Here is a 14,767-nt window from a genome sequence, read left to right as displayed (position 1 = left end):
CTCAGGATTGCTCTTAAGGAGATAAAATAAACACACAGAAGCCTTCTCAGTAAGGTTTTAGACAAAATTGAGAGCCAACTTTCTAAACCAGTCAGAAAAATAAAAATAAACAACAAGTAACAGTCTTCCTTAGCTTGGACTCGGCCTAAGAAAGAAGGAATATGCCCTAGGGCACATAAAACAAAAGAAACCAAAACTTGTAACAGGTGGAGCTACCGGCTCACCTTCATCTTTTTGAATCTTTATCGTCGCTTGACTTAAAACACTGAATGGAAATTATATAAAAGTTTTCACACTAGAACCTAGTTTAGGTCACAGATTTGAGTGGTTAAATGGAAATCAGGAAACACTAAATATAATCTGAGAAGACACTTCTTTTTCCAAAAAAGCCACAAAAAATGTTTAACTTACATAATTATCAACTCTGCTTTTTATAAATTCAGTACAAAAACTCATACTTTTTAATAGGTCTAAGTTCATTTTTCAAAAGGACTGCAATAAAATCTCTTTACCAAGTTCCCTTAGCACATTTTCAAATGACCTGACACTTAAAATTTCTGCGTATGAATGATTCGTCAAGGAGACATCTGCGGCATGTAGAGAAAGTCCTGTCTACCTTACTAAGCTAAGTCACTTCAGTTGTGTCTGACTCTGTGCAACCCCATGGACGGCAGCCCACCAGGCTCCGCCGTCCCTAGGATTCTCCAGGCAAGAACACTGGAGTGGGTTGCCATTTCCTTCTCCAATGCATGAAAGTGGAAAGTGAAAGTGAAGTCGCTCAGTCATGTCCGACTCTTGGCGACCCCGTGGACTGCAGCCTGCCAGGCTCCTCCATCCATGGGATTTTCCAGGCAAGAGTACTGGAGTGGGTTGCCATTGCCTTCTCCCCTGTCTACCTTAACAGACCTATAGATCTGTCTACTGCACAGATTTGTCATTTTCTCCTCTATCTGTAGACACCACAAGAGGGAGCCCTGTCAACAACTATCTTCTCAGAAAGAAAGGAAGTGAAATTGAATAGAAAGACTTTGGAAAATCATAGAAACACATTGCATACGGGCAGTTTTCTGAAAATAGTATTTATGTTTTAGACGGAATGCAGATGATACAATGAAAACTGAACTAAACTTAAGGCAATAAAAGATCATATGTGCATATAACCAATTATCTCATTTAATCTAAACAAGTATTTATTGAGTTCAAATTATGGATGTGGCAGGCACTAAAGCCCATGCTATACTCTCTAAACTCAAGCAATCTGGTGGAAATATTATATACAGTCTTTCTATTGTCTAACCATTCTTTATTCAGGGGTAGTATAGGCAAAGCCTCATCCTGCCTTGTTCTGATTTTATTATAAATCACTCCACAGAGGATTCACAACACACACAAGCACAACAAACCTCTAAAAACCACATCGAAAAGCTGTGCAGACTTCCCTGGTGGCTCAATTGTTTTAGTCTAGCGTTGCCTAATTTATTTCCCTAATGCAAAGAATTGATGCTTTTGAACTGTGGTGTTGGAGAAGACTCTTGAGAGTCCCTTGGACTGCAAGGAGATCCAAGCAGTCCATTCTAAAGGAGATCCGTCCTGGGTGTTCTTTGGAAGGACTGATGCTAAAGCTGAAACTCCAGTACTTTGGCCACCTCATGAGAAGAGCTGACTCATGAGAAAAGATTCTGATGCTGGGAAGGGTTGGGGGCAGGAGGAGAAGGGGACGCCAGAGGATGAGATGGCTGGATGGCATCACCGACTCGATGGACATGAGTTTGAGTGAACTCCGGGAGCTGGTGATTGACAGGAAGGCCTGGTGTGCTGCCATTCATGGGGTCGCAAAGAGTCAGATACGACTCAGAGAGTGAACTGAACTGAATGCACCAGTATCTATTATACAATCACTGTTACTGATACCCTGCAAACATGACAGTACCCAGTCTTCAAAGAATTTACAGTCTCCCTAGGAAGATATGGCACATGTTCATGAAAATAAAACACAGAAAAAATAATTAGCACTAACACTAGTAATGTCAAGAGTTCGACAGAGGAGTTATTCTACCTTTAACCTAACTTGGCTAGAGAAGGCTCAGGTGAGAACTGGAGGTACAAAAATAAATACGACTTAATCAGATAGTAAAAGACATTAAACAGCCTGTGAAAAAAATGGGAAGAAAATGCCTAGATGAATTAGGCAAAGTGAAAATACAAATTTAACTGAAATGAAAAACTGAGTAATTATTGGTATCAACACTGCTATACAACCTCATTTGCACTATTGTAGTTGACACAGAGCTGATTTTTCTTTTGTTTTGCTTTCTTTTCTTTCCTGCTCACTAACCTGAACAATCTTCCTAAAATATAAACTCCCTCTTCTCTTAAAATCCTTCAGTGTTTCCATCTGCCAGGACAGTGATTCTCAACCCTGCCATCCTGAAGATACAAATCATATAAGTTTCACATGTGTAACAGTCCCAAGAGCAGATGCAAATTTGGGAGGATGGAAAGGAACTTTTAAGAAGTAAAACAAAAAGTTCACAGATTGAAGGTAGGGCAGGCAGATAAAAGTTTTAAAACTTCATAAAAGTTTTAAAACATGTAAATAATACTGGCTATTTAAAGACTCCCCTTCTTCCCCTCATTGGAATACGCCTTTTACATGGAAAAAAAAGATTAATTTTTTACCATTTATAATTTTTCAAGTTCTTTACTGATACTATCAATAAAAAGTAAATTTATATTATTGACCAGTAAGGACCAATGAACCCTATTATGTAGTATACACAATATATAGTTTAACATACTATGAATAGCACTGTGAATTTTTGTTAACTATTTCATTTGTTTGTAACTATATAGCTATAGCTTGTGTCATGGTGAAAAGACATTCAAAGCATTATTTTTCAACTGACTCATGCTTTTTAAAAAATTTATACTTACTTAAAGATTTAATCATTGACAAAATAATTATTTTAAAAGACAACAATAAAACTAGCTGACAAGTCTGACAATAATTCATAATGACCATTCAACTATAACAGCAGCTGTTAACTCCAGCTATATTATGAGTAAGACAGTCAGTCGTGCTGGATCCCTCCCTGCAAGTTAGATGTAACTTTACTCCTTTGTCTCTTACTCAAGAGTATTTTAAATTCAAATGAATGAGATAACAGTTTTAGAGTGATGCTATATCTTTTTTAAAAATTAAGTCATTCCCAATGGATATTTCAACAATTTACAAATAGCAGATTATTTCTAACACATCTCACAACCAAGTTCCAAAAAGCAAACTGATTATAAGGTTGAAAATTCACCTGCCTAAGGGCCAAAATCCAAACTTCTCAGAATAAAGTTGCTCATGACTGACATTCACCTACCTCCTCAGCTTCATTTCCCAACCTCCTGTAGATGTGCCCTTATTATGCTCCAGTCTTGCAGCTTCACAAAGGCTATTCTCACCTGAAAGGTCTGCCTGTCATAGCTTCCTACCCATTACTCCAAATGACTATTCATTCTTCAAGAAAGAGTTTAGCAACCCCCACCCCCAGGGAAAGGATTCCCCTGTGCTCCTGTCCTCCGTGCCCAGTCTTTCCCTTCCTCCACTCTCACAGCTGCCTGATCACCTGCAAGTTGTAACTGTTCGCTGGTGTATCTTCACTTGATTATGAACTCCTTAGAAATACACTGCTGCTTTTTCTTTGTGTTCTCCATATCTAGATCCTGCATATAACAAGTGTGTGACAAATGGTTTTATGTATTTCATGTCAAAATACTTTGCATAAGTGAAATACAATACAAAAATCAGCTGTGATCGAGAAATCTCCCCAAATATAAAACTATACCTATGTGATAATCTAAAATACAGTCCTGTCTATTCACTTTTAAACTCAAAAAAAAAGCATGAGGAGAAAAAGTTATCATTAATTCAATCATTACTCAAATTTAGGCCTTAACCTACATAATCTGATCAAACACTAATGCAGTGAATAACTATAAAATTATTCAAAACACTGTAATATTCCATGAGTCTCAAAGAGTCAGACACGACTGAGAGACTGAACAACAAATATTCCTCTATTGGTCTTAAAAATGTTGCCACTGTAACTATTCATTGTAAGTTACATACAGCTCTTCTTTTCGTAAATCAATAAAAGGTCATTGCAAATAAAATAAAACATAATATTTCATAAATTAGTTGTCATGTGATGAAATAATGACAAGTGCCACTCATAAGATGACCCAACATAACATCACCAATTACACAATCACCTCATGAAGGTGGAGAGGGAGAAGTTCAAGTGAAACTACTGTCAAACCCTGTTATCTCATACAAAAAAGCTTATTTCGAACTTGCTGTCTCAACATCATACCACATGCAGTAAGGAATACAGTATTTTTTGTGGGTGAAGACGCTATTTAATCAATGACATCTGCTAGGATTAAAAATGAGTACTGTTCCCCCTCCCTTTTTTTTTTTAATAAATGCCTTTTCAAATTTCAGCATAGCTTTGCCTACCTGGCTTTTATTTGGCTTTTCCTAGAAGCTGCTTCACTAGCAGTCATCGGCTCAGGAAGAGTTGAAGGAATAGGAGAATTCTTGGAAAAAAAAAATAAAACTTTTCATTTGTTTTCATTTCAATTGCAGAAAGTTTTACTGAAACACTACAAATATATTCTTAAACTTTAAGAGCACTGTCTGTGAAAAACTATTTCTTCACCTCTTCACTTTGTACAAATTGACACATATTTTGCCCAATCTAATCTGCAAACATCACTATGTGTTACACACAAATGTCACTTCCTTATTTGTGTTCCAGAGAAACCCTTGGAAAATAAACAGAACGATATTATAATATATATTTAGTATACCCACTTTACCAATGGGTATAATATATATACCCCATAATCTGGGTATAAAGGATCACACAATGACTATTTCACACACTGGAAAAAGCAGCAAACACCAAGGACATGAATAAAGTGTTGTTTCACAGACTGGTGGTAATTTTCATGACATTGCTTGTCAAGTCCAGGAAACAAGAGCAGAGGCTTCACTCATTTGCTTCTGCTCTCTAGTGTTCAGTTTACAATAATTACTCAAAAAATGTCACAGTAAGTATTCAATAAATGTTTGCAGAGTGAAAAGCTAAAAATCCAGGCAAATGTTAAATAAAATTCATTACTAGAATGTGAGCAACGACTTTCAGCTTCAACCAAGAATATATTACACTGACATAACAAGAATTTCAAAAATCGAAAAGGAAAGGCACCAAATTTCTTCTTTTTTCTTAGTGGAGTGGATTAAGTTATTCACAAAGGACACCTATAAGAAAAAGTCAGGCCACTCAAGTTGAAAACAGTTTAAAAATCAGTGTTTGATTCTAGACCTTTAATAAACTTACCAGACTTGCCACGTACTGTTAATCCAATATAGTTAAGGACAGGGTGCAGACAACAGATACAATTCAAAGCCTTTTAATGGTATCAGCTATAATACATCTTCCCTGAACTACACACTGCGTTTTATAGTTATTATTTCTAATCCTCATAATTACCATCCTTGTTTTACAGAAAAAGTAACAAAAGTAACTTCCCAAAATATACAAAACCAGTCACTGATAAACACAACCAAGCCCAGTTCAGTTCAGTCCCTCAGTTGTGTCTGACTCTTGGTGATCCCATGGACTGCAGCATGCCAGGCCTCCCTGTCCATCACCAGCTCCTGGAACTTGCTCAAACTAATGTCCATCGAGTCAGTGATGCCATCCAATCATCTCATCCTCTGCCATCCCCTTCTCCTCCTGCCTTCAATCTTTCCCAGCATCAGGGTCTTTTCCAATGAGTGAGCTCTTCGCATCAGGTGGCAAAAGTATTGGAGTTTCAGCTTCAACATCAGCCCTCCCAATGAACACCCAGGACTGATCTCCTTTAGGAGGAACTGTCTGGATCTCCTTGCAGTCCAAGGGACTCGCAAGAGTCTTCTCCAATACCACAGTTCAAAAGCATCAATTCTTCGGCACTTGGTTTTCTTTCTGGTCCAACTCTCACATCCATACATGACTACTGGAAAAACCATAGCTTTGACTAGACAGACCTTTGTTGACAAAGTAATGTCTCTGCTTTTTAATATGCTGTCTAGCTTGCACGCAGCTTTTCTTTCAAGGAGTAAGCATCTTTTAATTTCATGGCTGCAGTCACCATTTGCAGTGATTTTGCAGCCCATGAAAATAGTCTCTTACGGTTTCCATTGTTTCCCCATCTGTTTGCCATGAAGTGATGGGACTGGATACCATGATCTTAGTCTTCTGAATGGAGTTTTAAGCCAGCTTTTTTACTCTCCTCTTTCACTTTCATCAAGAGGCTCTTTAGTTCCTCTTTGCTTTCTGCCAAAGGGTGGTGTCATCTGAATATTTGAGGTTACTGATATTTCTCCTAGGAATCTTCATTCCAGCTCGTGCTTCATCCAGCCAGCATTTCACATGATGTACCCTGCATAGAAGTTAAATAAGCAGGGTGACAATATACAGCCTCAATGTACTCCTTTTTCAATTTGGAACCAGTCTGTTGTTCCATGTCCAGTTCTAACTGTTGCTTCTTGACCTGCATACAGATTTCTCAGGATGCAGGTCAGGTGGTCTGGTATTCCCACCTCTTTGAGAATTTTTCCAGTTTGTTGTGATCCACACAGTCAAAGGCTTTGGTGTAGTCAATAAAGCCGAAGTAAATGTTTTTCTGGAAGTCTGTTGCTTTTTCTGTGATCCAACAGATATTGGCAATTTGATCTCTAGTTCCTTTGCCTTTTCTAAATCCAGCTTGAACATCTGGAAGTTCACAGTTCATACACTGTTGAAGCCTGGCTTGGAGAATTCTGAGCATTACTTTGCTAGCATGTGAGATGACTGCAATTGTGTGGAAGTTTGAACATTCTTTGGCATTGCCTTTCTTTGGGACGGGAATGAAAACTGACCTTTTCCAGTCCTGTGGAAATGAACCCACTTCTCTCCATTTACAATGCCTATGCTCTGTACACCAAGGGCAACCAAACTTTCTCGGTTTACAGAATACTGAGTACCTCAGCCATTTTTCATGACACCCCCGGCCCCACTATGCTCCTCAAAAATCTAACAGTCCTGCTTTTTCAATAGTTAATAATAGTCTGTGCTATTTCAGAGATGTCACTGCGATCCCCTCAATGATGTAAAGTGTCCTGCAGTGCCATCAAGTCCACTGTAGCTCCCCAGCACATATACTTTGTATCTGCAGCTTTGCATCAAAAGTACTAATTACATATATACCATTAGGTCACCTGTCATGAAACAAGTGACTTTGAAAGTATATATACCCACACATGATGAAATGGATTTTAAATTCATATATACTTATGATACTTATAATACACAAACTACTTACATTGATGTTGGAGACTGGACAATCCTTTTTGGCAAATTTAAATGCAAAATATGACACCTGAAATATATCGGGTCTCCGCTCTGGATCTGGTTCAAGCATGAACCCTACAAGAATAAATCAAAATGTTAAGAAGTTTCACTGAACACAGAAGCAATTAGAGGTACATTAAAAAGACATATACTCCCATTCTAAGATTAGTGATGCTTCCAGTAAACTTTGGGAATGTTTATAGAAAATACAAAAATGGTTATTTTATACATTATCCTAAAGATCGGAGAAGGCAATGGCATCCCACTCCAGTACTCTTGCCTGGAAAATCCCATGGATGGAGGAGCCTGGTAGGCTGCAATCCATGGGGTCGCTAAGAGTCGGACATGACTGAGCGACTTCACTTTCATTTTTCACTTTCATGCATTGGAGAAGGGAATGGCAACCCACTCCAGTGTTCTTGCCTGGAGAATCCCAGGGACGGGGGAACCTGGTGGGCTGCCGTCTCTGGGATTGCACAGAGTCGGACACAACTGAAGTGACTTAGCAGCAGCAGCAAGCTAAAGATAAATGAGTCCCTAGGACAGGTCAGTACTGAAAGCATGAATTACAAATATGAATACTCTTCTGAGACTCTGACACAAAACAAAAAGCGAGTTTAGTCAACACTGGGGAATTATTCAAGAAAATTTCTGGGCTATAGTAGGGGTCCTTATTTTCACTATTATCTAAAATAATTTTTACATATCTACTAATATTTTTAGATATCTATTAATTTTTAAGGGCTTCTGAATTATGAAGAGAAGACTAAACTGTATGCATTACAATCTATTTAACAAAGTAGTATAGGGAAGTAGCACAGGGTTGGCACTATAGTTTTCTTAAAACACATTTTCTTCCCACACTGATGACAGCAATATTCGTCATAACCTCAGATATGCAGATGACACCACCTTTATGGCAGAAAGTGAAGAGGAACTCAAAAGCCTCTTGACGAAAGTGAAAGTGGAAAGTGAAAAAGTTGGCTTGAAGCTCAACATTCAGAAAACGAAGATCATGGCATCCGGTCCCACCACTTCATGGGAAATAGATGGGGAAACAGTGGAAACAGCGCCAGACTTTATTTTTCTGGGCTCCAAAATCACTGCAGATGGTGACTGCAGCCATGAAATTAAAAGACGCTTACTCCTTGGAAGGAAAGTTATGACCAACCTAGATAACATATTCAAAAGCAGAGACATTACTTTGCCAACAAAGGTCCGTCTAGTCAAGGCTATGGTTTTTCCAGTGGTCATGTATGGATGTGAGAGTTGGACTGTGAAGAAGGCTGAGCGCCGAAGAATTGATGCTTTTGAACTGTGGTGTTGGAGAAGACTCTTGAGAGTCCCTTGGACTGCAAGGAGATCCAACCAGTCCATTCTGAAGGAGATCAGCCCTGGGATTTCTTTGGAAGGAATGATGCTAAAGCTGAAACTCCAGTACTTTGGCCACCTCATGTGAAGAGTTGACTCATTGGAAAAGACTCTGATGCTGGGAGGGATTGGGGGCAGGAGGAGAAGGGGACGCCAGAGGATGAGATGGCTGGATGGCATCACTGACTCGATGGACTTGAGTCTAAGTGAACTCCGGGAGTTGGTGAGGGACAGGGAGGCCTGGCGCGCTGCGATTCATGGGGTCGCAAAGAGTCGGACACGACTGAGCAACTGATCTGATCTGATCTGATCTGATCCACAACATGTTTAGAAATACAAGCATAGTTTGACGGTTCTATCATGAACCGTTTTCACACCAATCCTACAGCACTGCTTGAAAGGCCTGACATTTTTTCTAACCAAAATGGCCACTACATTTCTTGAACTACTTGCTAAATTACAATTTTACAAGAAAGCCGACATTTATACTCCATCCTATACATGAAAAAACCATATTTTGTTATGGTATTCTTCATGTTCTAACTCTGCTTCATTGATTAAATTCTTATCGTGTTCTAATCATTTGTAAACCTATTTGCAATGTAAAATTTACAGCATTAATTAGACAATATTCTGAAATTTGCTAACAAAATTGTGTTCAGAGATAAAAGTATATAAATAACTACCTTAATATTACAAATCAAAATTATATCCTCCTTTCAATCATAAGTAATATTACAAATCAAAATTAAATCCTTTCAATCATAAGTAACATTTGAACAAATAATGTGTAATACATCTCCGACAGCATGATAAGTTAACTTGGTTAAAAACACGGTTGTATGGCAAGTGACACTAAGCACAATTTATTTGGGAGATTCTGAATTCAGTTTTATTATATTCTGCATGTCACTTGGTTTTATACACTTAAAAAGGCTAACATATACCACTTATAAAATTGATATTTTATTATTTTATCATCTGTTAGAATGAAATAACTCAAAACATTTAATTCTAATATTTATTAGTTGATATTCAACCTCATTCCAGAAAAGATCTGAAAAATCTACAAGGTTTATTTTATCGGCCAAAATCATATTTTATCTTGATAGCAACAGACATTGTTTAAGAAGCAACAACAGTACATGATATGGGAATACATTTATACAAACTTTTATAAATGCTTATCCATGTAATTTGTAAAAATGAAACAAATCACAAGAAACTTATAAAATTCATAAACTTATAACTTTCTATCCTAATAATTCAGTTTATTTGGCCTTTAAAATCTTATTTCAATACTAGCTAATTATAAATATTTTCCTATAGAGGACTTGAAGTGGCATACAAAACTGTAATTCTTTTTTAGTATATGAGAAAATTAAGACTAATGAAAAAGTAATGGCTGAAAGGGAAAAAAAAAAAAGAGGGATAATGTTGTCAGTAAAGAAATTACATATGTTTGGTCCTACAATGCGGGGCCAAAACTGGCAAAACTTAGCTCTCTAGCTGTCAACACAGATAGGGCAACATGATCCATTATATGAATTGCAATATTCTTAAAAACAAACCAGGTGCTAAGAAAAAGCACCACGTCTAATACTGAAAGCAAAGCGTAAATTCTCCTTTGATTCTTTCTAAAGATGGTTCACACTGAGTGAACAATGTCCCTAAGAAGCTACAATGAGTGACATACAGTCAGGTCTTACACCTGCCTTCGTGCAGACCAGTGACACAACAACAAAATGCAGTTCAGGAGAAGAAATTCTACAGGAGTAGAGAACAGTGAGGGTATGAAAATACACTTCCCTGGCACGGCATAATCTTGGGAAAGGTTTGTTGAGTATCTAGAGAGGAATGGCAATCCTTTAGGCAATCCTATATATATTTCTTTTCTTTTACAGTAGATGAGAAGCATTGAAGAGAAATAAATACATTTGAGCTTTTATGTTTTCTAACCAATATCTGTACAGGTAACTCTCTCTCTCAAGTTAAGCATAGCGTATCTCCTAATGATCAAGTAACCAGGCTGTCGGTGGATTGACATCATCTTACAAGCAAACAAAAGGACCTCTAACTCCCCTAGCTCATGTTTTCATGTGGGAATACATTTTCTGGAGGCTGTTTAGTTTGTCTGTTGTTGTTGTTGCTGTTTACTCGCCAAGTTGTGTCCAACTCTTTTGCAATCCCATGGACTACAGCCTGCCAGGCTCTTCTGTCCATGGGATTGTCCAGGCAAAAATACTGGAGTAGGTTGCCACTTCCTTCTCCAGGGGATCTTCCTGACCCAGGGATTGAACCCAGGTCACCTGTTTGGCAGGCGGATTCTTTACTGTCTGAGCCACTAGGGAAGCTGTCCCTGGTAACAAAAAGGTTGGGGACTGCTGATTAATGAATACACACGTCTAATTGATCTAAAAGTGAATCAAGTTACTAAGTTTTTTAGAAAAGACAAAGAAGCTAGAATACACCCCTGTTTACCCAACTTAAAATGATCATGTGAGTCACCACAAGACCACCCCCATTAACTTTGCTTCTATTGCAGATATAAAATCAACTTTTAAAAGTATACATGTATGTGTGTGTTAGTTGCTCAGTCATGTCTGACTCTCTGTGACACCACAGATTGTTGCCTGCCATGCTCCTCTGTCCATGGGATTTCCCAGGCAAGAATACTGGCATCGGCTGCCATTTTCTCCTCCAAGGGATCTTCCTGACCCAGGGATAGAACTTGCATCTCCTGTGTCTTCTTGCATTGACAGAAAGATTCTTTATCACTAAGCCACTTGGGAAGCCCAACAGGTGTTGGTAGAATGCGGAAACAAGGAAACCCTTGTGCAATGTTGGTGGGAATGTAAATTGGTACAGCCACTATGGAAAACAGTATGGAGGTATGTCCAAAAGTTGAAAAAAGAACTACCATATAATTCATCAATCCTACTTCTGAGTATGTATCTGAAAGAAACAAAAACTCAAAAAAATATGTGCACCCCTAAGTTCGCTGCAGCATTGTTTACAATAGCCAAGGCAAGAAAGCAACTTGTGTCCATCAATGGATGAATGCAAATAGAAAATGTGAAGTGTCTGTGTGTGTGTGTGTGTGTGTGTGTGTGTACCAATGGAATATTATTCAGTCATTAAAAAAGAGAGAAAGAAATCTTGCCATTTGCAACATGAATAAACATGAGGGTAGCATAATATGCTAAGTAAAATATGTCAGACAGCACTGTGCTGTGCTTAGTCACTCAGTCGTGTCTACTCTTCGCAACCCCATGGACAGTAGCCCGCCAGGCTGCTCTGTCCATGGGATTCTCCAGGCAAGAATACTGGAGTGGGTTGCCATGCCCTCCTCCAGGGGAATCTTCCCAACCCAGGGACTGAACCCAGGTCTCCCGCATTGTAGGCGGATTCTCTACCAACTGAACCACCAGGGAAGTGGGTAGCCTATCCCTTATCCAGAGGATTTTCCTGACCCAGGAATCGAACCAGGGTCTCCTGCATTGCAGGCAGATTCTTTACCAACTGAGCTACCAGGAAAGCCCAGGTCAGACAGAGAAGTTCATTATGTGAGTAACATAATGATTTTATGTATATATGTATTATGAAATGGGTCACTACAGTAGATATAGTAAATATCTATCACCTCACAGAATTAAACATTGTTTTCCCTTGGGATGAGAACTCTTTAAGATCTACTGTCTTAGCAACCTTGAAATATACAGTACACAGTACAGTATTTTTAACTATAGTCACATGCTGTATATTACATCCTCAGGACTTACTTTATAACTCTAAGTTTATACCTTTTGACCACCTTCATCTCTTTTGCCCATCTCCCACCTTTGGCAATCAGCAGACACTGCAAGATTCTCAATAAAATCCTCAGTCCAATTGTGATAAAAACATTATACTTAACAACAAAACCATGCCACTGATAAGGTGATTTATAACAAGGGCTTCAAAGAAAGGTTAAATTTCAACTGGCTAGAACACTCAACAGCCAAAGGAAATTTCTCAATCTATTTTTTGAGCATTCCAATTAATCAGAGTTCTTTCATGCTTCTAATGCCCTAAATTTTGCAATGAAGGAAGAAAGCAACTGGTTAAGACAAAGCAGCTGATGGGTCTGATGTTTATTCATATATACTCAAAAGGTATACTTGTTCTTTAAAAAAACATTCTGCAAAATGGCAAGCTAAAAATAACAAGGCTAATGGGGAAAAGAGAGCTGGGACAAACCACTGAAAACCTATACAGCTCAATCACCAGAACACTGACAAAAACATCAATTGGTATCTGAAAAGGTAACTTGGACTGCCCAGGCAGGTAGCTTATTTGGCTGAAAGCTGTCAGAAGGACAGAAAAACATATCAAAACAAGACTAGGAGGTTCTCCACCAATCAAGATAAAAGTGCAGTTCTGAGCCAGCAAGGATGCTCTTCAGGAGGCCATCCATTAGCAGAGAGTCACACAAAAGCTGAGAGGTAGACCTCTCTGTGAAGGAAACCCCAGGTGCAAGCGCTCATGTTTAATATTCTCCAATTAGAGCTGAAAGTTCAGGCTGGCAGTGAAGCAGCCAAGCTTAGGGTTATTTCCTTTTCCCTGTAAGTTATAACACCACCTCCCCTACGCCATTACTCTGGTTCCCCTCACCTAGGAAAAACACTCTATGTGAAGCAGTGTAATTTTTGTGTTCAGTTGACGCAGTGTAATTTTTGTGTTCAGTTGACATAATCCTCTAATTTCCAACATGTATGAGCAAATCCACATTAAAGAAATGTGGATTTCTTTAAAGAAACAAAGAAGATTATGCTTTAAATAAGTTTGCCAAGTGAAGCAACATATATCCTTTTATGCTCCATTTTGATTGCTTTTCTTTTGGAGTGTTTGCTCTGTTTTTGTTTTTTTTTTCTTTTTGAGTTAAATGAGCCTCATAAATTACAAAAGTTAGTCAATCACCAAATGTATAACAAATTATCTTTTGCAGAAATTATACAATGTGCATAGTCAAGAAATTAAGTTACAGTATCTGTCAAAAAGGAAGAAAAAACTCTTAAAAGAGACTATAAGAAAAACTGAGGCATTCTTTTGGAATGAAAGGTCCACAAGATTATGCCTTCTGATTATTACACTTTAGGTTGCTTTCTTGTTTTATAATCAACAAGGAATAAACAGTAAAAAAAAAAAAAAGTGGCAAATAAACTACAATTTTAAATTGGAAATAGTTTGATCTAAAGAAGAAACAGATCAGGTTATTTTGACTTCAAAAGTACAAAGACTGAATAATGAAACGTTATGCTGTTAAGTTTTTCCACAAATTCCAGTTTCCTTAATTACATAATCTCTATGTTCTATAAAAGCTTATCTAGAGCTTAAAAACATCCATATACTAATCAGTAATTAGGCTACTTTCATTCCTATAAAAGTCTTTATAAGCATCTTTTCTTGAAGTTTTTTTTGATGTAGATAAATTTTAAAGTCTTTATTGAATCTGTTACAATATTGCTTCTGTTTTATGTTTTTATGTTTTGGTTTCATGGCCCTGAGATATGTGGAATCCTAGCTCCCCAACCAGAGGTCAAACCAGCACCCTCTGCATTGGAGGCAGAGTCTCAACCACTGGACCACCAGGGAAGTCCCTGAACATCCTCTTCAATGTATTTCTTCACTATAGTAGTTTTACAAAATTATAATAACATGAAATTAAAAGACTAGTTTTAGGTAAAGGAACGGAAATATCAGGCCCTACAATATAGTACCTTACAATTCTTTTCATAAATTGTCCAAGTACTTACTTATTAAGCAATGTATGTTATGGGAGTAACGAGAGTTGTCTGGGATGGTAAAGCTGCCGTCACAGATGGCAACCTGGCTCTCACCAAAAGGAAGAGTGAAGAAACAAAGTTTATACAGTAAACATCCCAGGGCCTGGAAAACAAAGCAGGAATATCATCAGAACTCAA

The 14,767-nt window shown here is 37.9% G+C and overlaps 1 protein-coding gene across 5 annotated transcripts in view; it reads right to left on the bottom strand.

The window, feature by feature from the left end:
* The window catches only part of BMP2K (BMP2 inducible kinase), a 117,009-nt gene that overhangs the window by 34,431 nt on the left and 67,811 nt on the right, over window positions 1–14,767 (bottom strand). For all 5 annotated transcript variants that reach the window (XR_011567244.1, XM_070791643.1, XM_070791645.1 and 2 more), the window contains 3 exons: window positions 14,600–14,732; window positions 7,405–7,508; window positions 4,511–4,590 (listed from right to left, as the gene is read on the bottom strand). Coding sequence is in view for 4 of the 5 variants with exons in the window: in XM_070791643.1 (XP_070647744.1) it covers window positions 4,511–4,590; window positions 7,405–7,508; window positions 14,600–14,732 (317 nt within the window). In the remaining variant the exon portion in view is untranslated. The remainder of the gene's footprint in view (window positions 1–4,510; window positions 4,591–7,404; window positions 7,509–14,599; window positions 14,733–14,767) is intronic.

The sequence above is a fragment of the Bos indicus genome, chromosome 6, assembly GCF_029378745.1.
Source record: "Bos indicus isolate NIAB-ARS_2022 breed Sahiwal x Tharparkar chromosome 6, NIAB-ARS_B.indTharparkar_mat_pri_1.0, whole genome shotgun sequence".
NCBI lineage: Eukaryota > Metazoa > Chordata > Mammalia > Artiodactyla > Bovidae > Bos > Bos indicus.
Note: the sequence above shows the minus strand (reverse complement) of the source record. Positions and strands in the feature narration are given on the sequence as shown.